At 43.9% G+C, this 23023-nt stretch overlaps 1 protein-coding gene across 2 annotated transcripts in view; it reads left to right on the top strand.

Moving 5' to 3' along the window:
* The first annotated feature begins 7330 nt into the window (after positions 1-7330).
* Positions 7331-23023, top strand: part of LOC121552401 (dynein, cytoplasmic 1, intermediate chain 2a) — a 22790-nt gene continuing 7097 nt past the window's right edge. Inside the window, exons 1-13 of one of the 2 annotated variants that reach the window (XM_041865306.1) lie at positions 7331-7434; positions 9043-9160; positions 9861-9975; positions 10716-10806; positions 12087-12146; positions 12524-12639; positions 18586-18672; positions 18875-19037; positions 19166-19265; positions 20340-20465; positions 21539-21685; positions 21857-21970; positions 22388-22521. In XM_041865306.1, the coding sequence (XP_041721240.1) occupies positions 9053-9160; positions 9861-9975; positions 10716-10806; positions 12087-12146; positions 12524-12639; positions 18586-18672; positions 18875-19037; positions 19166-19265; positions 20340-20465; positions 21539-21685; positions 21857-21970; positions 22388-22521 (1361 nt within the window). In that variant the 5' untranslated portion in view covers positions 7331-7434; positions 9043-9052. The remainder of the gene's footprint in view (positions 7435-9042; positions 9161-9860; positions 9976-10715; positions 10807-12086; positions 12147-12523; positions 12640-18585; positions 18673-18874; positions 19038-19165; positions 19266-20339; positions 20466-21538; positions 21686-21856; positions 21971-22387; positions 22522-23023) is intronic. The other variant, XM_041865317.1, reaches the window with a different exon arrangement.

The following is a 23023-nucleotide window of genomic DNA, read 5'->3' as shown; positions in this document are numbered from 1 at the left end:
TGAAGATTAGACAAATAATCATAAAATATACTGAACAAAAATATAAACACAGCATGCAACAATTTCAAAGATTATACGGAGTTACAGTTCATATAAGGAAATCAGTCAATTGAAATAAATTCATTAGGCCCTAATCTATGGATTTCACATGACTGGGAATACAGATATGCATCTGTTGGTCAGAGATACCTTCAAAAAAAAAAGTAGGGCCGTGGATCAGAAAACCAGTCAGTATCTGGTGTGACCACCATTTGCCTCATGCAGCGTGACACATCTCCTTTGCATAGAGTTGACCAGGCTGTTCGTTGTGGCCTGTGGAAGGTTGTCCCACTCCTCTTTAATGGCTGTTTATTTATTTATTTATTTGACCTTTATTTAACCAGGTAGGCCAGTTGAGAACAAGTTTTCATTTACAACTGCGACCTGGCTGTGCGAAGTTGCTGGATATTGGCGGGAACTGGAACACACTGTCGTACACTTCGATCCAGAGCATCCCAAACATGCTCAATGGGTGACATGTCTAGTGAGTATGCAGGCCATGGAAGAACTGGGACATTTTTAGCTTCCAGAAATTGTGTACAGATCCTTGCGACATGGGGCTGTGCATTATCATGCTGAAACATGAGGTGATGGCGGTGGAAGAATGGCACGACAATGGGCCTCAGGATCTTGTCACGGTGTCTCTGTGCATTCAAATTGCCATCAATAAAATGCAATTGTGTTTGTTATCCATAGCTTATGCCTGCCCATACCATAATCCCACCGACACCACGGGGCAGTCTGTTCACAACGTTGACATCAGCAAACCGCTCACCCACACAACGCCATAAATGTGGTCTGTGGTTGTGAGGCCGGTTGGACAGCTCTGGTGGACATTCCTGCAGTCAGCATACCAATTGCACGCTCCCTCAAAACATGAGACAGCTGTGGCATTGTGTTGTGACAAAACTGCACATTTTAGAGTGGGCTTTTATTGTCCCCATCACAAGGTGCACCTGTGTAATGATCATGCTGTTTAATCAGCTTCTTGATATGCCACACCTGTCAGGTGGATGGATTATCTTGGCAAAGGAGAAATTCTGACTAACAGGGATGTAAACAAAATTGTGCACAAAATGTGCGTGTAATATGCTTTTTGTGCTTTTGGAAAATTTCGGGGAACTTTTATTTCAACTCATGAAACATGGGACTAACACTTTACATGTTGCATTTATATTTTTGTTCAGTATACATATTCCTTACATTTTTGTACCTTTTATAATGATTACATACTGTATTCAATGTTTTTATTTTCATTTACGCAGGATTTACAGAACCAACACATCTTTAGGGAAGGAATCATCATTGATGTGAGGGGTGAATCCATTATAATCCAAATATATGTATTATTACATACAGGTCTACCTAAAGGCAATATAGGCTAACACAAATTTCATCATTACTTTGTTCAATGCACTATGGATTTCATTCAGTGAGGAATTCATGCTTAATAGTATTAAAGCATATTTTACAAATGATTTAGTAAATTATAACATTACCAGAATGTTTGTAGACATGATAATGTCTATATACATTTTTGTTGCATTATGATCAGTAGCTCTATGTTTTTATATTATCTGTAGGGTCATTAGAATTTCATACCCTCTTGGATCCAAATCATAGTTTTACATGCAGATAAATTGTCAGGACTTGGACATGCACCTCTCCACTAACACTTATCTTCATTAGCCGCAACTGGGATCGTAGTACTTTGAGCAGACAGTGCTCCCTACTGGCGCAGTAAGATCATTGCCAGCAAATCTCTGCTGCTGATATTCATTTGACTGTCGCTCTTCGGCAACCGTAATTCCGCAATCCACATCCGTTGTGTTGGGTCATGGCTAAAAGGGATCCAGCTTCTGTCAAATTAACGTTGGATTGACTTTTCGTAGCAGATTAGGAGAATTAACGTAGCAGGTTAGGGGAATTAGGTTTAGGTTAGGAAAATGGTTAGAGTTAGCAAAAATGCAACAACAAAAAAAACGTTAATTTGACAAAAGATGGATCCATTCTAGCCATGACCGTTGTGTTGGGGTCGTCATTAGTTACCACAGCCACAAAGTCAGAAGGCCCGCCTACTCAACCAATCAGATGAGGGAGTGTGATGACGCGTATGCCGGGTTAAGGTTCGTGGGAAACGACCAATCAGATGAGGGAGTGTGACGCGTATGCCCGACCGGCTTGCAGGGCAGACGAGAGACATGCATTTACAATACATGACCAAAAGTATGTGGACACCTGCTCATCGAACATCTCATTCCAAAATCATGGCCATTAATATGGAGTTGGTCCCCCGTTTGCTGCTATAACAGCCTCCACTCTTCATGGAAGGCTTTCCACTAGATGTTGGAACATTGCTGCGGGGATTGGTTCCATTCAGCCACGAGCATTAGTGAGGTCGGGCACTGATGTTGGGCGATTAGGCCTGGCTTGCAGTCAGCGTTCCAATTCATCCCAAAGGTGTTTGATGGGGTTGAGGTCAGGGCTCTGTGTAGGCCAGTCAAGTTCTTCCACACCGATCTCGACAAACCATTTCTGTATGGACCTCGCTTTGTGCACAGGGGCATTGTCATGCTGAAACAGGAAAGGGCCTTCCCCAAACTGTCTAGAATGTCATTCTATGCTGTAGCATTAAGATTTCCCTTCACTGGAACTAAGGGGCCTAGCCCGAACCATGAAAAATAGCCCCAGACCATTATTCCTCCTCCACCAAACTTTACAGTTGGCACTATGCATTTGGACAGGTAGCGTTCTCCTGGCATCCGCCAAACCCAGATTCGTCCGTCGGACTGCCAAATGGTAAAGAGGACAGACTATTTTTATACGCTACGCGCTTCAGCACTCGGCGGTCCCGTTCTGTGAGCTTGTGTGGCCTACCACTTCGCGGCTGAGCTGTTGTTGCTCCTAGACATTTCCACTTCACAATAACAGCACTTACAGTTGGCTGGGGCAGAAATTTTACAAACTGACTTGTTGGAAAGGTGGCATCCTATGATGGTGCCACGTTGAAAGTCACTGAGCTCTTCAGTAAGGCTATTCTACTGCCAATGTTTGTCTATGGAGATTGCATGGCGGTGTGCTCGATTTCATACACCTGTCAGCAACGGGTGTGGCTGAAATAGCCGAATACACTAATTTGAAGAGGTGCCCACATATATAGTGTAGGTTTAGCCTACTCCAATATCTGCATTGTTTTTAAAATGACATGTAGACAAACAAATTGACACATCTTGCATTTAGATGTTTTTTTTTCTTCAAAATCCACAAGTAAAATGTACACAGTTTAACAGAAATATCTATATTTTTTAATTGGCAGATTTTTTTTTTCTGATTTAAGAACACTTCAACCCTGTTACTTTATTTGGCACCTAGGCAGTTACTATAGTCATTTATTTAACTAAACATAGCTTTGCAGTCCACATTGTGGTCCTCTGTAGCTCAGCTGGTAGAGCACGGCGCTTGTAACGCTAAGGTAGTGGGTTCGATCCCCGGGACCACCCATACACAAAAAACGAATAATGTATGCACGCATGACTGTAAGTCGCTTTGGATAAAAGCGTCTGCTAAATGGCATATCATTATTATATCATCATTTTGGTCTTTTGTACCAGTTTCAGTGTAGTGTGTAAATCGCTCTGGATAAGAGCGTCTGCTAAATGACGTAAATGTAAATGTATACAAAGGCATGGTCTTTAAACTATGGATTTAATAATAATTGATTGGACTTACAGTGGGGAAAAAAAGTATTTAGTCAGCCACCAATTGTGCAAGTTCTCCCACTTAAAAAGATGAGAGAGGCCTGTAATTTTCATCATAGGTACACGTCAACTATGACAGACAAAATGAGAAAAAAAAATCCAGAAAATCACATTGTAGGATTTTTAATGAATTTATTGGCATATGATGGTGGAAAATAAGTATTTGGTCAATAACAAAAGTTTCTCAATACTTTGTGTGATGTCACGAGAGGCTACACAGCTTTCAGCGGGATTGCTCAAGTAGTGCAAGGAGACCAGGTTCAACCAAAACAAGGATTTTATTAAAGGTCTTGGGAAACTAACGAAAGTATAACACAATTCTGTTCTCTGGTGGCTCTTTAAGGGTTAACAGTTCAGGGATGTCTCTTCCACATCCAAAATCATAACTCTCCCTCGCTCAAATAACTTTTCCCCAGTCTTACTGTATTCCACGTTGCAGCTAGTGGCCAACCCAGCAAAACGTCCTTCCAAATGTCCCACACGTATTTCCACAGGTGCATATATCCAAAGGTGAGTATTTCCCAAAGGTAAGTATCTCCAAATCCTTATATTCCTCATGGAAGTGGACGTGCAGCACTCTTGTCCTCCAGAGAGCCCAGCTTGGAGACCGTGTCTCTTCCCTTCAACAACCCTCAGCTCATCAGCTCCTGATTGGTTTCAGCTGCGTGGGAAGATTGGCCATAGAGGGTTGGAGTTCCCGACCATACCAGCAGATGGAGCCATAGCTGTCTGGGTTTGCAGCCATCTCAGGGGGATGTAACGTCCCTCCAGGACACAGCCTCTCGTGACATCACATTTGTTATATACCATTTGTTGGCAATGACACAGGTCAAACGTTTTCTGTAAGTCTTCACAAGGTTTTCACACACCGTTGCTGGTATTTTGCCCCATTCCTCCATGCAGATCTCCTCTACAGCAGTGATGTTTTGGGGCTGTCGCTGGGCAACACGGACTTTCAACTCCCTCCAAAGATTTTCTATGGGGTTGAGATCTGGAGACTGGCTAGGCCACTCCAGGACCTTGAAATGCTTCTTACGAAGCCACTCCTTCGTTGCCCGGGCAGTGTGTTTGGGATCATTGTCATGCTGAAAGACCCAGCCACGTTTCATCTTCAATGCCCTTGCTGATGGAAGGAGGGTTTCACTCAAAATCTCACGATACATGGCCCCATTCATTCTTTCCTTTACACGGATCAGTCGTCCTGGTCCCTTTGCAGAAAAACAGCCCCAAAGCATGATGTTTCCAACCCCATGCTTCACAGTAGGTATGGTGTTCTTTGGATGCAACTCAGCATTCTTTGTCCTCCAAACATGACGAGTTGAGTTTTTACCAAAAAGTTATATTTTGGTTTCATCTGACCATATGACATTCTCCCAATCCTCTTCTGGATCATCCAAATGCACTTCAGACGGGCCTGGACATGTACTGGCTTAAGCAGGGGGACACGTCTCGCACTGCAGGATTTGAGTCCCCTGACGGCGTAGTGTGTTACTGATGGTAGGCTTTGTTACTTTGGTCCCAGCTCTCTGCAGGTCATTCACTAGGTCCCCCGTGTGGTTCTGGGATTTTTGCTCACCGTTCTTGTGATCATTTTGACCCCACGGGGTGAGATCTTGCGTGGAGCCCCAGATCGAGGGAGATTATCAGTGGTCTTGTATGTCTTCCATTTCCTAATAATTGCTCCCACAGTTGATTTCTTCAAACCAAGCTTCTTACCTATTGCAGATTCAGTCTTCCCAGCCTGGTGCAGGTCTACAATTTTGTTTTTGGTGTCCTTTGACAGCTCTTTGGTCTTGGCCATAGTGAAGTTTGGAGTGTGACTGTTTGAGGTTGTGGACAGGTGTATTTTATACTAATAACAAGTTCAAACAGGTGCCATTAATACAGGTAACGAGTGGAGGACAGAGGAGCCTCTTAAAGAAGAAGTTACAGGTCTGTGAGAGCCAGAAATCTTGCTTGTTTGTAGGTGACCAAATACTTATTTTCCACCATAATTTGCAAATAAATTCATTAAAAATCCTACAATGGGATTTTCAGGATTTTTTTTCCTCAATTTGTCTGTCATAGTTGACGTGTACCTATGATGAAAATTACAGGCCTCTCTCATCTTTTTAAGTGGGAGAACTTGCACAATTGGTGGCTGACTAAATACTTTTTTTCCCCACTGTACATATAACTTTTCTAGACACCCAAAGCTCTTTACAGTGTGAGGGGAAACTCACCACCCTAACCCCACTTACTTAATATTTATTAGTAGTTATTGGGACACCCGTTTAAAGTCCCATCTTCTTATATTTTATTGATGAACATTCCATTGTTAATTAAAATGAAATTAATGTTGTAAAAGTGTATGGTATAAATTACAGTGATCTGTCTTTGAACTTACTGCCTTCTTGTTCATTTCAGCAGTATATTTCTCTGACTTTGGCTTTTGTTACCTCCCTGCATCGCAGTGCTAGCTGTGCCACTAGAGATCCTGGTTCGAATCCAGGCCGCGACCAGGAGACCCATGGGGCGGCGCACAATTGGCCCAGCGTCGTCCAGGGTGGGGGAGGGAATGGCCGGCAGGGATGTAGCTCAGTTGGTAGAGCATGGCGTTTGCAACGCCAGGGTTGTGGGTTCGATTCCCACGGGGGGCCAGTATGAAAAAATTTAAATAATGTATGCACTCACTAACTGTAAGTCGCTCTGGATAAGAGCGTCTGCTAAATGACTAAAATGTAAAAATGTAAAAAATGTTTGTCTTGCCGCATTCAAAACAACTGGGAGCTCGGAAATCTCCGACATCCGACTTCAGTGCGTTCAAAACAACTGGGAACTCGCGAAAAAACCGAGCTCCGACTGGGAACAATCGATTTGAACCGTCATCCAACTCGGAATTCCAACTCGGGAACTCGGGCCTCTTTCTAGAGTTCCGAATTGAAGATCACTGACGTCATGATTTGACCTCGTATTTTTCCGAATTCCCAGTTGTTTTGAACGCGGCATCTGTGTGGCGTTCATACATACGTCTTTGTGACCACAATTTGAAACGGAACACCATTGAATGGGAGACTTTTACTCTCCCAACTTAGTTGTTTTCCTGCCAAAGGCTGTGCATCTTTTGACGGTCAAGAATATGATATATTACTATTAGACAGCCTAGTAGGGAAACTAACAACTTTGCTCTGTCAAATAGAATAACTCCTCTGTGCTTGGAATGGAATCCTTTATGCTAGTTAGCTCATTTTAGATGAGAGTAGCAAAAGTTAGCTACTAGTTATTTATATATATATATATATATATATATATATATATATATATAAATAAGGACAACTTACCCTTTTGCGTTTTGTCCTTTCTCAATGTTATGAATTTTAGTGACGTTGCCAATTCTTGTTCCCGAACTCTAGACATGCCATTTCGAAAATGAGGCGTTTCCCGCGAAATGGAATATGCGTCATCATATTCCCTCCTCTGATTGGTCGGATAAGCGGGCATTCTGAGCCGGCATACGCGTCATCACGCTCTCTCATCTGATTGGTTGAGTAGGCGGGCCTTCTCACTTTGTGGCTTTGGTAACTAGTGACGACCGTTGTGTTGGTGCTTCAGGAAAGGATCCTAGATTCAAGCGATTAGAAAGCCAAGTAGAAATAAGGTTTGTTACCAAACTACAAGTGAAACGTGGAGGTGGCGCGTAATGACTTAAAAAAACAAACATATTGTTTCTAAATAAAAACGTGAGATGAGATTTAGTTGGTTGGCTAGCTAACGTAGCGTTAGCCTGCTGCAGGCCAATTGTGATAGCTAGCTGATCATCTAACGTTACAATTAGGCTTGAATAAAACATAATGTTAAAAATTGGTAGTTAGAAATTGTTTGCGAAAGAGTCCGGTAGTTAATCATTATTTCAACTTGAAAAGTCAGGATGCCAAGACCAAGTCAATTATTCTAGCCAACGTTCGCTAGCTAGCCATTTTGGTCTCTCAGTCAGTCCCACACACACTCGTCACACTGGCTGGGTGGGGCCGCAGCTAGTTTGCTAAAGTTATGTTAGATAAACAACAGGCCTGCCAGTCTACTAACGTTAGTAAAAAAATGTGTTGAATTTTAAGATAACATTCGCTAGCTGCTCTCTACAAACCGTACTAGCTATGTAACTTAGCTAGCGCACTAGCTAGTTAAAGTAACAGCGAGGCAAGAAGATGCTGATGATGCTGCAATGCTCATAATTCATGGTTTGACCACAGTAGACTAGTCACTGTACTTCGCGGCGCGATTCTTGCCAGCATCGCTTATGTTGGAGCTCTTGATGACCTCTACTTCTGTTTTTAAAATGTTTTTTTTTTTTTTTTTTTTTTTTACCAATAACACACTTTTATGTTTAAGTTAGTTAACTACAGTCCTTGTATTAGCCGACATTTCCTGTTACAGAAGTCAGCATTTACATGAACACCTCTTGAAGTTGCATCAACCACATTGTTATCTCAAAGTGGTTGATCAAATGTAATGTATATGGGGTTTCACATTGCACAGACCATCTGAAAAGGACGGCTTAGAAACCTATTTCAATGTAAAGCTCAGAGACCTCCATTCATTGTCTTAAGTTGTGCAATTAAGTCAAATGTCTTAAAGTGGTCCCCTTCTTAGGTGTTGAAAGGGTCAGGTGCTGTAGAGGATATGAGGGCTGATCAATGCTGTATACAGGATGGTAAAGCGTCTCTTGAAATGATCAACCTAATCTCTCTAAGAGCGCACTCTGAAGTTGGTTAGAGTTGAGTAGACAAACGCGCATTGAATGGGGCTTTGGACCAGTAAAGGGTTTTACAGACCAGGCGGTCAGGACCCTGCTAATGGAAGAGCATCCAACCTTTCTCCGTCTGGACAGTAGAGTGTGCTCTTGAGCCTTATCATCTGTGCCCTGCTGAAACTTAATTCATGATCAAAAACTAGTTAAATGGTTTGACCTGGCAGATCAGAGCAAAGGAACAGGTGCTATTCTCGTTGATCTGAAAGGTTAAAACGGATGAGTGATCTTATTACACTTTCAGAGCAGCTCATGAAATGCAGTTTATTTTTGAAATACCCTAGGCTAAATTGCTTCTGACCATACTCTAGTCTATATTCCAATGTGTAGCCTAACTCATGGCTATTTTCTGAGTAAAAAATAACACCTTCTGTACAAATGATGGAGTTTTCAGATTTGCCGACTGCTGTAAAATGCTGTAGGTCACCTATCTTGTTCTGAAATGTGTTTGTGTCCTAGTGTTGGCATCATGTCAGACAAAAGCGAGCTAAAAGCGGAGCTTGAACGGAAGAAGCAACGCCTGGCTCAGATCAGGGAGGAGAAAAAAAGGAAGGAAGATGAGCGCAAAAAGAAAGAGGTAAGTACATGCTTATAGGGACTTTAAATATCCCCTGAACTAGACTGACCAAAATGGCGTTGTGCATTCTGTTCAAAGTATCTGAGTAGTCCTATTTGACATCAGTGGAAAGAGGAAGCAGTAGATTTGATTCCAGGGAAAATGTACAGATTCTAAGGCTAGGTTAATTGTTTAAGAGCGATTATTGCCTTTTGAGGTTGTTTTGGTCCGATTAGTAAAACATTATCACGGTTTTTCGGTTTCAATAATAGTTTTTTAGAACATTAAATGCACTATGCATTATGTGGGTTGAATGCTGTAACACCATAGAATAAAACAATTAATACAAGTCCAATGATGGTAGTGACTGCCCATTACTGCTTATCACTTATGAACTTTTAAATATTCACCTTACTTTACTTTAATACAATATTTCAGTTGTGTATATTTTTTGTTTTATTTCATGACAATTCGTTCGGGGTTGATCTGATTTACTGCGCATTGAGCTCACAGGAAGAAAAAAAACAGAACGAAATGGAATTCAAGTAATTGAACCGACATCGGTCAATTAGTTATTTAAAAAACGAAAAATAACAGACATTTCGGTTAATCGCTCAGCACTATAAACTAGCCTAATTCAGACTACTCTCCATCAAACCCTCTATTCATCATGCTTACAGCCAGGATACTAACCAGTGTATATGCTCTGGTTCTCTTCCAGGCTGACCTGAAGAAAGATGCCGCCCCACTGGATGACTCGGACTTGGAGAAAAAGAGACGTGAGACAGATGCCCTTCTGCAGAGCATGGGCATCACATCAGCTGATGTCCCTGTTGGTAAGAAACCATCTACCATCAGTATTAGATGTTTAACAAATCTCTGTACATTAGCTTTTTACAAGGATTGCGTCTCTCTAGTGTAGTGTAGGCCATTTGACTCTTGACCAAACGTTTTTCTAAACCAAGATTTATGTGAGAACATTGTCACCAAGCTAACAGAAGGGGGCAGAAGTGGTCCATAGTAGATTAATTCATATTGCCTTATGGCTGGCTAGTCCTGTCCGTATGTAAAACAGAAGTGATAAAGAGAACTGATGTTATGGATGAATCAGAAAATGTAATATTTTTTTATATGGTTTGCCATGGTTCCTTAGACTTAAAATTTAAATAGCTTAAATGACATTGACATGATTATTTACTTGTTTGTATTTTAGAATTAGTTGACAATACATTATTTTGCCTCACAACTTCTCTAACATGTCTCATCCATTTGCTTTTGGTATGTTGATGTGTGACTAGTTATTTCTAATACTATTGGTATTTGTCTTACTGTTGAATTTTCACTTGCATTTTCACAGCATATGGCATGAAATATAAAACATTTTTCTTTGTCATTTCTCCATTTTGCTGCTCATATCCACTCCATTTTTGCCTTTTTGCATGCCGCATTAATCGTGTTTATTATTATTAATTTTTTACCACTGCTGGCACCCCACACTGACATACCTTTGCACTATTGTGAACATGCCAGCCTCTTCGCATAGTAACAGGGGATACCTGTCTGTTTCACTATCTAGTCCCTCCTCCCATGTCTCCAACCTCCAAATCCGCGGGCACACCAAGCGAGGCAGGGAGCCAAGACTCGGGCGATGGCGCTGTGGGACCCAGGTACAAACACCCCCCAGTTTAATGTTTTAATGTCAAAATGTGTTCATTTCTCTCTGCAAAGAGCCTTCATCCCCTAAGCACAGGGCAGCGCCACTGTATTTTAGGTTGCGATGCATGCAGGGGCTTTTATTGCAGGAATGAATGAGGGACTGTCTCTCCTAATGTCTGTGTAATTTTAAAGGATTTGTGTTTCACAGGTTTGAGCAAGTTTCTTCTCTATAAATCCATGTGGTCCTCTGTAGCTCAATTGGTAGAGCATGGCGCTTGTAACGCCAGGGTAGTGGGTTCGATCCCCGGGACCACCCATACGTAAAAATGTATGCACACATGACTGTAAGTCGCTTTGAATAAAAGCGTCTGCTAAATGGCTTATTATTATTATTATTATTATTTATGTCACAGCTGGAACAGTCAATCGCGTATCTAGGTTTTTAATAAGATATTGCCAATGTTCTTCCAATGAAATTTAAACAACCTTTGCATGAGTTTTACTAGATGCACACAGGTGCTTATGTAACCATTTGCCTTATAAACAATGCCTATAAACATGTACAGTTTTGAAAACACAGCGCTAGTGTTCTTCTCAAAATAACACACAAATACCATTGAAGATCATGATGACTAGCTTATGCTGAGGGTGTGCATGTTTATTTTGTTTGTGTGCTGTTGCATTAGGAGGGTTCTAAATGAACTATAAAACAACAGGGCTGTGAGATGCCTGGGGGACTTCTTAACCCCTAATTAGAGCCCCGGTCCCCCTGCTGAAACTCTAGCTCCCCCAGTGTCCCATCAGAGCCAGGGAGCTCTTCCTCCACCCCAAGGCTCTACATGTTGACTCATTTCCCTCAGCAGCATGGCCATTTCCTACACACATGGAGGTCATGTTTTCCCTTGCAGGGCGCTCCCTCACATGGGATTCCGAGCCGTTTGTGTGACACAGTTCAGGCCTCGACAGCCCCTCAGGCTGCATCATTAGACCCAGTGTCCTCACACTCTCAGGACCTGTGTTCAAGCATTTTAAACAGATACTGTCCTTGGTTTTTATATTTTAGCTTCTATATGCAAGTGCCTAATAGATGGTTGTCATGGTAACTGCATTTTACCACCCTCTACAGGAAATTCAGTCTTTCTGAAATGTTCTGAATTGAATACAAGTTTGCTTTGTTACCTGTAGTTTTCAGTGTGGGCATGTTGAGTGTATATGGTCTAACTTGTTTCCTCTCTTGGTTTATGCCTGCATTCTTGCACTAATGCTGCCTTGTTGCTGTGACACTAACCAGGACTCTGCACTGGGACTCTGACCCGTCCACTCTTCAGCTTCACTCAGACTCTGAGCTGGGGTACTGGACACTATCTTCTTCTCCTCCTCTTCTTTTCACTTCATCCCACTTTCAACCTGTAGCACTGTTGCTCCTCTTGACCCTCTCAAAGCCATCATTTTATATCAGGAAAAAAAGTAATGCCGTGTATGTGTATCTTGGTGGCATCTTTCTTTGACCTACAGACACGTTGTTATCCTTTCTCCATGAATAAGTGATTATCAGAAGACAAAATCTCCCATCCGTCTTAAAGGCAACTTCAGCAATGAGGTGCTAATGAAAAGGCTGCAATGTGATAGTAGTACTGTTATGTGCTGTGTATGGGTCGCCCAGGTTCATGTTATTATTTCAGCTCTCCTTGGCCCTGCCATGTGTCTGAAGTTGTACTCTGCTTTTAGGCGTGGGCCTCTAAAGCTGGGCATGGCCAAGATCAACCATGTTGACTTCCCTCCAAAAGAGACGGTGTCATACACCAAGGAAACCCAGACACCTGTGATGACCCAGCAGAAGGAAGGTGAGAAGTCTGACCTAAGTACATTTAAGCAATAAGGCACGAGGGGGTGTGGTATATGGTCAATATACCACGGCTAAGGGCTGTTCTTACAGCCCTTGGCCGTGGTATATTGGCCATATACCACAAGCCCCTGAGGTGCCTTATTGCTATTATAAACTGGTTACCAATGTAATTAGAGCAGTGAAAAGAAATGTTTTGTCTTACCTGTGGTATACGGTCTGATATACCACGGCTGTCAGCCAATCAGCATTCAGGGCTCGAACCATCCAGTTTATAAAGACACTTTTAGGGTTCTATATTTTCGGCACAACTAAAGCTGCCAGACTTGTTGACTGCAAGGTCAGAGAACAATGCAGTCGGCTATCAGTGTTTCAGAAAGCTACTCTTTTTGATGTGTGTTGTGGCCGGCTGGCTGGCTGGCCTGTATGATCATACGAGTGGGAGCAGGAAGTGAACGCAAAGTGGAAATGATCTGGCCTTACCGAGCACTGAGATGAAAGCCGGGGGAAATTGCAGGGGCCCGGGAAACATAAGAAGCCAAAGGAAAGATTAAATTCACACACGTAGGCCCACTCCACTCAAAACCCCCATCCTCAAACCAATAGGGCCCTGCTACAATTAATGTGCAGGATGAGAGGGCCAGGGTGAATTGGGAAGAAAGGCAGTAGATTGGGGCTGGATATGAAGCACCTCGTGCATGCCCGGCTAATGCATCTGAACCATGTCAATATGTATGTAATTGCTGCACAGCAGCTTTCATGTGGTTGTCGATGCGTATCTTCAAAAAAAGCATGTTTACCCATAACCTCCACATGTTGAGCACATGTGCCACAATATGCAATATTGTGATTACACCCCTAGTTTTCTTTTTTCTTCTAAGATGCAGTTCAGAGTGTCTCATAGGCTGAAATCTGTTGTTTACACTGCTTTATCAGCAAGACATATCAGCGACTGCTATAGAGTGCTATGTAGCCTAGTCGTTTTTTATTTACACTGTGTGAGTGAGTTTAAAGAGATTCATTATTTATGCTTGATGATTTGTGTTCAGAGGTTTGGGTTGATGAATAAAGGTTGATTTCCTTCCTTACTTGCCTCTTCGAAGTTCCCCCTTCACACTTCAGACTGCATAGAACCCAGTTAGTTCTCTGTCAGATCAATCTCCAGTGGAAACTAGCCAGATGACTTGTGGTGATTTGTCATTGAGGAATGTGAATTGTCAGCAGTCTGGCTGTGAACAAATTGTGTGATTCTATGGAGACCCATACCCAGTAAAGGATAAAGAGCAGAGCTCTCTCTGTCTGTTCTGTTCTGTGGAGGGAGGCACGGGGACTCTGTCTTTAGGGCATTGTAACACTGTGTTAAACAAGGATGGTTTCTGTTGGCTGTCCAACACTAGACCCCCTCCACTCTCTCTGGCACTCTGTAATCATTTCATCAACTCTCGCTTTCCTGTCTTCTCCCTTCACCCAATAGGCACATAACAAAACATACTCAGTGACAATGTGTGCTTTCGCGCCATCACTCCTGGCACTTGGTGAGGCGGCGTCCCCTCGCCTGCTCGCACCCTTCTGCGCATATGATGTTGGGGGTGGCGTTGGTCGCGTGCACTGATTGAGTGATTCATCATGTTGTCAAGAGGAGGTGACGGCACAGCACACTCAAGGTCAGCGGGCGGTGGCATTGGAGGAAGGTGCTGCCGTGCCATGCTAGACATAGAGTTAAGGAGAGAGAGATCCTAAATTGTCCCTATAGATGACCCACCCATCTCCAAAAAAGGCACAATCTGATTAGTGTTCTTTAATTTGGGTAGGGGGGACTGGTCCTTCCAGCTCCCATCCTCTAGAGCAGGACTCTCCAACCCTGGTCCTGGAGAGCTACTGTCCTGTAGGTTTTCGCTACAACCCTAAACCAGCGCACCTGATTCTAATAATTAGCTGGTTGATAAGCTGAATCAGGTTCGTTACAACTGGGGTTGGAGTGAAAACCTACAGGACGGTAGCTCTCCAGGAACAGGGTTGGAGAGGTTTTTGCCCTAGTACTACACAGCCGATTCAAATAATCAAAGCTTGATGTTTAGTTAGTTATTTGAATCGGCTGTATAGGGCAAAAACCAAAACGTGCACCCAGGGAGGGCTCCAGGACCGAGTTTGGGAAACCCTGTACTAGGCTACTAGGAGTCCAGTGTAGATGCAAATATTGTGACCTGGTGGGAAATAATCTAGTTTGAGACATGTCCCCATAAATGGTAAGTTCCACCAATATTTATAAAAGTAATACTCACTGTTTTGCTTGGATGGTTGCAATTCCCACTCCAGGTCATGCAAGGAAAGGCAGTGAATCAGGATAGTGTGTAGAAATCAAATGTAGTGGTAGCCTATATCTAGAACATTAGTGTGTTCAGACTACAGCAGTAGACATTATGCAACATCAATAAGTGCTGCTTAGCAAGTGGTTGTAATTATGGAAAAAATATATGGGGGAATTCATTGAGTGTTCTGCCTGGAGCTCTGTTTGAAAAGGCTTCAGGCAATACAAGAGAAAGTATAGCATTTGAGTAAATTTGAAATGTAATTAAATGTGATTGTTTTAATCACTTGGATTCAGGCGAAGGTTATAACTTTTAATCACTAACTCAACAGCCTCTTGTTTGAAGTAGCACTCTTTGAACATTGTCACCTTTCATACGCTTGGCACTTGTCGATTAGTCCCCCTTAACTGACTGTATTGTTGAATTAAATTTAGGCTTAGGCTACAATTTAACTACAGTTTCAGCATGCTCATATCAATTATAGTATAGTTTTTTCAAAGATACAAATGTGAGAAAATAATCAGTAATAAAGAGATTTGTAGGGTAAAAACATTTGGTGAATCCCTATCACATCTTCATTTACATTTACATTTTAGTCATTTAGCAGACGCTCTTATCCAGAGCGACTTACAGTTAGTGAGTGTATACATGTTCATACTGGCCCCCCGTGGGAATCGAACCCACAATCCTGGCGTTGCAAGCGCCATGCTCTACCAACTGAGCTACAGGAGGCTTCACAGAAAGGTCTTTATTTTGTCTCAATCCTCTGTCTGTTGAGAGAGAGCCTAGATAGAGAGATAGATACACAGAGATAGCGAGAGAGGTAACCAGTGCTCCAAGTGTGTAAACTCAACAAAAGCCTCCCATTTCACAGCTGACTGAACCCTGATTAACCTGCTCGTCAGAATAGCTGTAGGCTGACTGCTGAAATCTCCTGGGTTGTGTTGGGTCGTGGTGGCTTGATGTATTTTCATCTGCTACCTCACACAGAAAGAAAACATACCATGACCATTATGCCACCTGGTCATGGTCCCTTCAGTAAATCCGTATCTGACACTGTGGTAGAAATGTGATGTAGGCCTATGCTATGCACGTAAAGATATTCTGATGGTACTAGCAAAATACAAAGTACATTTGGAGCATTGTGGTTATTATTCTGAGATGTCAAATTATTTTGCCATTATTTTTAGCTGGCAAATGCATGAAGTGATGATAAATAATTAAAAAGAATGTTCTCATATGCTTGAACAGTTGTTATGAGTAATGCTGTTTACTTTAGACTCAAAGGGAAAGACATTTTCATTTACGGATAGAAAACTAACAGTGAATTGAATGAAGCCATGGCGTCTTCTGTATTTAACACTAAGTGGGCTCTCTCTCTACTGACAGACCATGTGCGGTGTATTCTCCACACTCCTCTAGCTGGAAAAGACCAACAGTGGAAGCTGATTTTTGTGCAACAGCCTTTAGAAAACTGGCATGTGGAAGTCTGATTTGTGTTGTCCATTCTGTGGCTTTGGAGGAGACGAACACACCTGCAGTGGGGAGTAAAGGTCATTAGTTTTGTACTTGAACAACACACTGGGCCCACGTCGCTTTTGCATTAATATAGTGTCTTGACAAAGAACTGTGATTACACCTCCCTCCCCCGGTACCACTCCCCAAAAAAGCGTTTATTTTTTAAGTGGTACAAAAGCCATAATTGGGCCTACTTTGAGGGGAGGTCTCAGTGTGCAGGACATGGTGGATCCGGGTGAATTCTGTTAAATGTCCCCCCACCCCCCCCACCCTGGTTATGTTCCCCCCCACTGCCCCCAGCGGGGTCACCAGGATCACTAGATTTTCTCCAAATGGCCATTTTGGCTGGCAGGTGCATTATACCCTTTATTTTCAGATTGTCCTTCCGCTCCTAATGCCTGGCAGGTTGATTGCTCTGCCTGCCTCGCCGGGGAAAGGGCTGACGAGCGCAGCAGGGCCCAGCTGAAAGACAGTGATTACTGTTTTCCTTTAAGCCTGATTGAGGCCCTTGAAAGGAATGATTTTAACCTTCTCCTTTGGGTTCCAGGGTACGGCCGTCCATTGAAATGGCTTGTCATCAACCCAGTTCTGTAAACTCATCAGAACACCCAATGCCCCCCCCCCCAACCTCCATGGGAGACAGGAAAGAGAATCACTTTATATGGGCAGATGACATTATCAGTTAGGTGTCAAACATACAGCCCAATCTGGCCTGTGGGTGGTTTGAGTGAAAAAAACAACCCAACGTTTTGTTTTTTTACGAACTCAATATACTTTAAAATGAATAAAACCAAATCGAAACTGTGTAGATTATAACGGACCATTCATACAATTTCTTGACTGTGCCCAGCTCACTAATAATCACCGAAATGAAAGCTATTGACAGTCAGGGAGCATCGAAAATTCCCAAACCGATGGATGGAGGACTATTTTTAGCAAAATCTGACGGAAAGGAAATATAACCATTTTCAATGCGGCCCTCTGGACCTTGTTGAAGACCGAATGCGGCTCCCGGGGGAAAATGAGTTTGACACCCCTGATTTAGATGATCTCAGTGTAAAGGGAACAGTTGTGTGCAACACTGCTGCCGTCATAGATTAACTATACATAGAGCTCTAAAAGGTATAGAACTGTCACACTGTACATTTTCTCATCCACATGAATGTGTTTGTTTAAACAATCTCTTTCTACATTGAAGGGGTGTGTATGGAGAGGAGACGGTGAGGTGTTTGTTTGAGAAAGCAGAGTTCTGTAATGTGTGAAAGTCTGAGCCAGTGTGTGGTTTACCAGCTGGTCAGGCCTACAAGCTGTATTTTGTTGTATGTTCTCCGAGGTTGAATAGCAGTCTGTGGACCCCCTGGTGGGACGGTAATTGCACAGGCTTGCCGTTCAGAGAGACTTGTCTAGGGGGCGGCCAGGCAGAAAACCTCTGTGCCATCCTCATGCCACCTTTTGAGGCAAACAAGACAATTCAAGCAGCGCCATCTGGTTAGCACCATCCTGTCAGCTGGTCGGCCCAATGGGAGTGGGCCTGGGCAGCTGCTCCCCGTCCTCTGTCCCGCTGCCCCCGGACCCTGGCCTGGATGGAAGGGGGCAACTTGTTACTGGGACATGGAGGAGATGGCTACACTGAGAAGTGCAAGCCCTCTGTTGAATAGCTGGGTCTCATTATCGGGGAAGGGGGACCGTAGGACCAGACCCCCGCTGCGTCGCGCCCCCACACACACAAATGACAACCTCCAGCGCTTTAGAGGCGCAGGTCCTTTCAGAGAGGTGACATTGAGTTGGCAAACCAAACAAATGAGGGGCAGAGGCACATAATGATTCCATTCCCATACCCATGCTAGCCTGCTTACCATTCAGTGGGCTTGTTGTAGAGAAACTATGTTGCAGATGGAGACTAGTAGTAGACATTAGGAATGAACCGAACATTGACACAGAATTGCAGGATCAGTTGTCACTTTAAACCATTGTCAGTGAAATCATCCATGATTTGTAACATTTCTCATTTGCCACTGTCACATTTGGCATGACTAATCTTGTATTAACCATGATATATAAAGCATTGCCAGTTTTATTATGTAGTGTTGAATTGAAATCCTGCACCTTTTACCCAACAGAGGAAGAAGAGGAGGAGGAAATTGCTCCACCACAACCAGTGCTTGAGATCCAAATGGAGAAGCCAGACCAGAAAGAGGTGGAGGAAGGTAGGAGTTGGTGCTAAACGAATAACGATTGAACTTCTTTGATGTCATCTTCATTGAAGAATCCTACCAACCATTTTTGTTGGATTTTGACATCCAAGTGTTGTATGATGGCCCTTTTGTTTCAAATATAATTTTAATAAGACAACCCCAAGCTGTTAGATGGTTCTGTATTGTGTGTCCATAACTTCTACTGTCTGTCTAGCACCTCCACAAGAGCTGACCGAGGAAGAGAAGCTGCAGATCCTCCACTCTGAGGAGTTCATAACCTTCTTTGACCACAGCACCCGCATCGTGGAGCGGGCCCTGTCCGAACATGTGGACGTCTTCTTCGACTACAGTGGCCGCGAGATGGAGGAGAAGGAAGGGTAAAGAAAGAGGACAATTTTTCTTTGGCATTATTTGAATAGAAAAGGCAGAATATATTAGCTGTTTAGTAAGAGGAAGGAGTGTGGCGTTATTATTATGACTTGACTGTGACTATGCTGTTTCCTAGTGAGATCCAAGCAGGGGCCAAGCTGTTTTTGAACAGACAGTTTATGGATGAGCGCTGGTCCAAGCACCGCGTGGTCACCTGTCTGGACTGGTCCCCTCAGGTAAAACACACTCCTGGGTGAAGTTTCTCCTAGGTGCAGATCTATGGGTGTAGATCTAGGATCAGCTTCCCCTGACCCAATCCTAACTTTAACCCTTGGTGGGGAAACTTCACCCTACACCGGTAAAGCACAGCACTATCAGTCACCATTGGCTCATTATCATGACGCAACCTTTTCACTGACTCAATCACTGAGTAAAAACGCTAGAAGTAGTTCTTCATGGTTTCACTGGCCCCTGTGTCTTTGTGAATCATGTCACACTGCGTCGTTACGTGTCAGAATTCAACCACAATTTGTTTATTGTAAGAATTAAGTATGTTAACATATTGTTGACAGTCTTTAGCTACCTCACCGCTTCCCTAATCCTGTACGATATACACAGCACTTATTTTACATATTAGACATTTAGCCACGTTCCCCAGGGTGCTGGGACCGTGTTATGCACAAATTGTCACTTAGTATGAGGCCGTAATGATTTGTTTCCCCTTATGTCTCTCTTCATTTGATTCCTAGTTCTACAATGTCTTCTGACAGTGATTGAACACCAACTCATTGTTCACCACTACGTTGCTTGCTCAGAGCGATATCCATTCCCTTGTGCTAAATTGTGTATTCACCAACTGTAAACTTCAGTTGTTCCAATATGAGAAGCAGCAGAGGTTAATGGTTTGTTTACATCTGATAAGTGTTTGAGAGCAGGTCTTTCAAGCCATTCTTTCCTCAGCCATTTCTCCCTGTGTTTTTAGTGTGCACTGGAGGGTTGAGTTTCAAAGGTCTCCAACGACTTGCAGTGGCCAACTTTACTACCGTGGTTCACTCAGCTCTCTCAGAAGTCTAGTCCCTAGTCCTTTAACATTATGCCAAGCCGTAGCATCCAAACGTTATTTACCAGACTGCGCTGTTAGGGAAAAGTTTCCCGGCCATAAATCTTGTTGAAGAAGGGGTGGTTACGCATTCTGCTCGGCATTCACCGGCACCGCGGAGGGCAGGGGAGGCTTGTTCACATGGAGCCAAGCCTGGGGGCCATGACTACTTCCTCTTGACATTCATTTGGGCTGATTTGTCTGTCACCAGTATCCTGAGCTGCTGGTTGCCTCATACAACAACAATGAGGAAGCCCCCCACGAGCCGGACGGGGTGGCCTTGGTCTGGAACATGAAGTACAAGAAGAACACGCCGGAGTACGTCTTCCACTGCCAGGTACTAAAGCCACCCAGGGCCTCTCTCTCTCTCTCTCTCTTCCCCCCCCCTTCCCTTCCCTCTGCCTCATGGGTGGCTCTCTCCCTGACTGGTGTGGCACACCGCCAACCATCCCTCCCACCTCTCTCTGCCTCTCTCTCTGTCTCCCTCCTTCATCCACATTGGGATTTCACCGGGCTGGCATTCACCTCCACCACAGAGAAGAGCAGTGGTGCAATAGCTGACTGGGATGTAAGGGGCTGCAGCAGTTGTATTAAGTGTGCTGTGCTGCGCAGGGCTGGAGTGGTTATCATGTGTATCTAAACAAGGGCCCTGTGTTCAGCAGAGAGCGCGAGCAGCTCCTCCACCTGGCCTGCCTTATTATACTGCATGCCCTGAGGTTCCCAGAGCAAGACGGGTTGAGTAGAACCACATGTTGATGCCTCCAGAGCGGATGTAGTCCCAGGCACATTGCTTCCACCAAATAAGACTGAGCAGAAGTGTGAACTCATTTTTCTCTATGCCTCCAAGTGGGCGGGAAATGCGAGTTTTTTTTAGTGCGACCTTTTGGAAAAAATCTACTTGGATGAATGAATGATTACATATGGCTAGATGTGTAGGGTTTACGGGGGATGTGTTTCAGGCTACGGGAAGGTAGGGCTTGGACCAGGCAGCCAGAGACCAAGTAAGGAGACTACACATAATAAACTAGCATGAATAATGTAGACATAATCCATACATGATATATCCTGTCGTGAGCAGCCTCCAGCAGAAGGCTCTGCCGTGGGTGGTGAAGTGTGAGTCATGGAAAACACAGGATAGTTAAAGTCTAAATGAAAATAAGCAGCCCGCTGTACAGCACACTGGCATACTGCTGCATTACCCTGAATGGCCCAGGTCTGTATATTATTTTGAGCGGGTCTGAAATAGGGGCTGCACGCAGCCGTTTTTGATTGGAGGTGACATAGACCTACATCACCAGAGAGCTGTCACCGTTTCACCGTGCACTCGTTAATCTCAGCAGACGCTAACATGGCTCTGTCTCTTACATTCACTCCCCCCCCTCTCTCTCTCTCTCTCTCTCTCTCGGCCAGTCTGCAGTGATGTCGGCCGCCTTTGCCAGGTTCCACCCTAACCTGGTGGTGGGGGGCACCTACTCAGGGCAGATCGTTCTGTGGGACAATAGGAGCAACAAGAGGACCCCCGTACAGAGGACCCCCCTGTCAGCAGCAGCACACACGGTATAACACAACACTCTCATCTGCTAATCAACCATCACCAAAATGATTTTACCTCAACAGTTACATTGGACACATGGTAAGAAGAGCGGAGTGCAGGAACATGGTAACGTCGGTGTGTTGTAAACAGACCGATTGTGGGGGCCTTGTTCCCCTGTCTCCCCCTCTGTGCAGCACCCAGTGTACTGTGTGAACGTGGTAGGCACCCAGAACGCCCACAACCTCATTAGCATCTCTACCGATGGCAAGATGTGTTCCTGGAGCCTGGACATGCTTTCTCAACCGCAGGTAGGTAGCGCCCATCAGTCACCTCACCACCACCACACAGACATGGGACAACTCAGCCTATTCTCCACACACATTACGTTGGCCCATTTCATAGGGCATGTCAAACACCGGGACCTCACTAGACTCATTTGTTTCAGCCGCTCCGTTTAGTATTTTTTTGGCACTAAACATATTTTTGCGCTCAACCATTTTTTTTTTTATCAAGGAAATGAACTCTGCTAGCAATGTCAATCCAACAACGCTGCCGAACCCACCGATGTCAAATGTTAATCATTTATTATAAAGTGCTAGCTGAATATAGATTATACATAAATAACATGAAATCTATAGGCTGTGTGTTAACATGCAGGCCAGGCAGAGAGAGCGCTGGTTATGAATGTTATTCTACTCTGTTCCCTCCCTCGCACTACTCTACAGGACAGCCTGGAGCTGGTGTTCAAGCAGTCGAAGGCCGTAGCTGTCACCTCCATGTCTTTCCCCCTCGGAGATGTCAACAACTTTGCGGTGGGGAGCGAGGACGGATCCGTCTACATGGCGTGTCGTCATGGAAGGTACAACAATTTTAACCAGAACCCCACCCACCCAGCCAGACCCCCCGTGTCCCCATCCCCTCCGGCTGGGCAGACACCTCCAGGAAACTGAGGAGGCTTGTTAGGCCCCGGTTTAAAACAGTATTTCTTCCTAGGTTCCTGCCTTTCTAGGGAGTTTCTTCTTAGCCACCGTGCTTCTACATTTGCATTGCTAGCTCTTTGGGGTTTTAGGCTGGGTTTCTGTATAAGCACTTTGTGACATCTGCTGATGTAAAAAGGGCTTTATAAATACATTTAATTTGATATGTCAAATAAATACACCCCCCTCACTTCCCCAAGCAATATGAATCCAACACTTGATCTCCTGCTGTTTTGAGGTTTTCACTCCTACCCCAGTCATCCTGTTTTGCTTAGCTTCTGTCAGTTAGGTTTGTAAAGGTCGCTCAACATAAACGGGACACACATGGAGGGGAAAGAAATCATTTCTTCTGGAGGAGTCCTCCCTCGGAGTGAGGGAGTTTGT

The sequence above is a fragment of the Coregonus clupeaformis genome, chromosome 4 (assembly GCF_020615455.1).
Source record: "Coregonus clupeaformis isolate EN_2021a chromosome 4, ASM2061545v1, whole genome shotgun sequence".
Classification (NCBI taxonomy): domain Eukaryota; kingdom Metazoa; phylum Chordata; class Actinopteri; order Salmoniformes; family Salmonidae; genus Coregonus; species Coregonus clupeaformis.
This window is presented reverse-complemented; position numbering and strand designations above follow the sequence as displayed.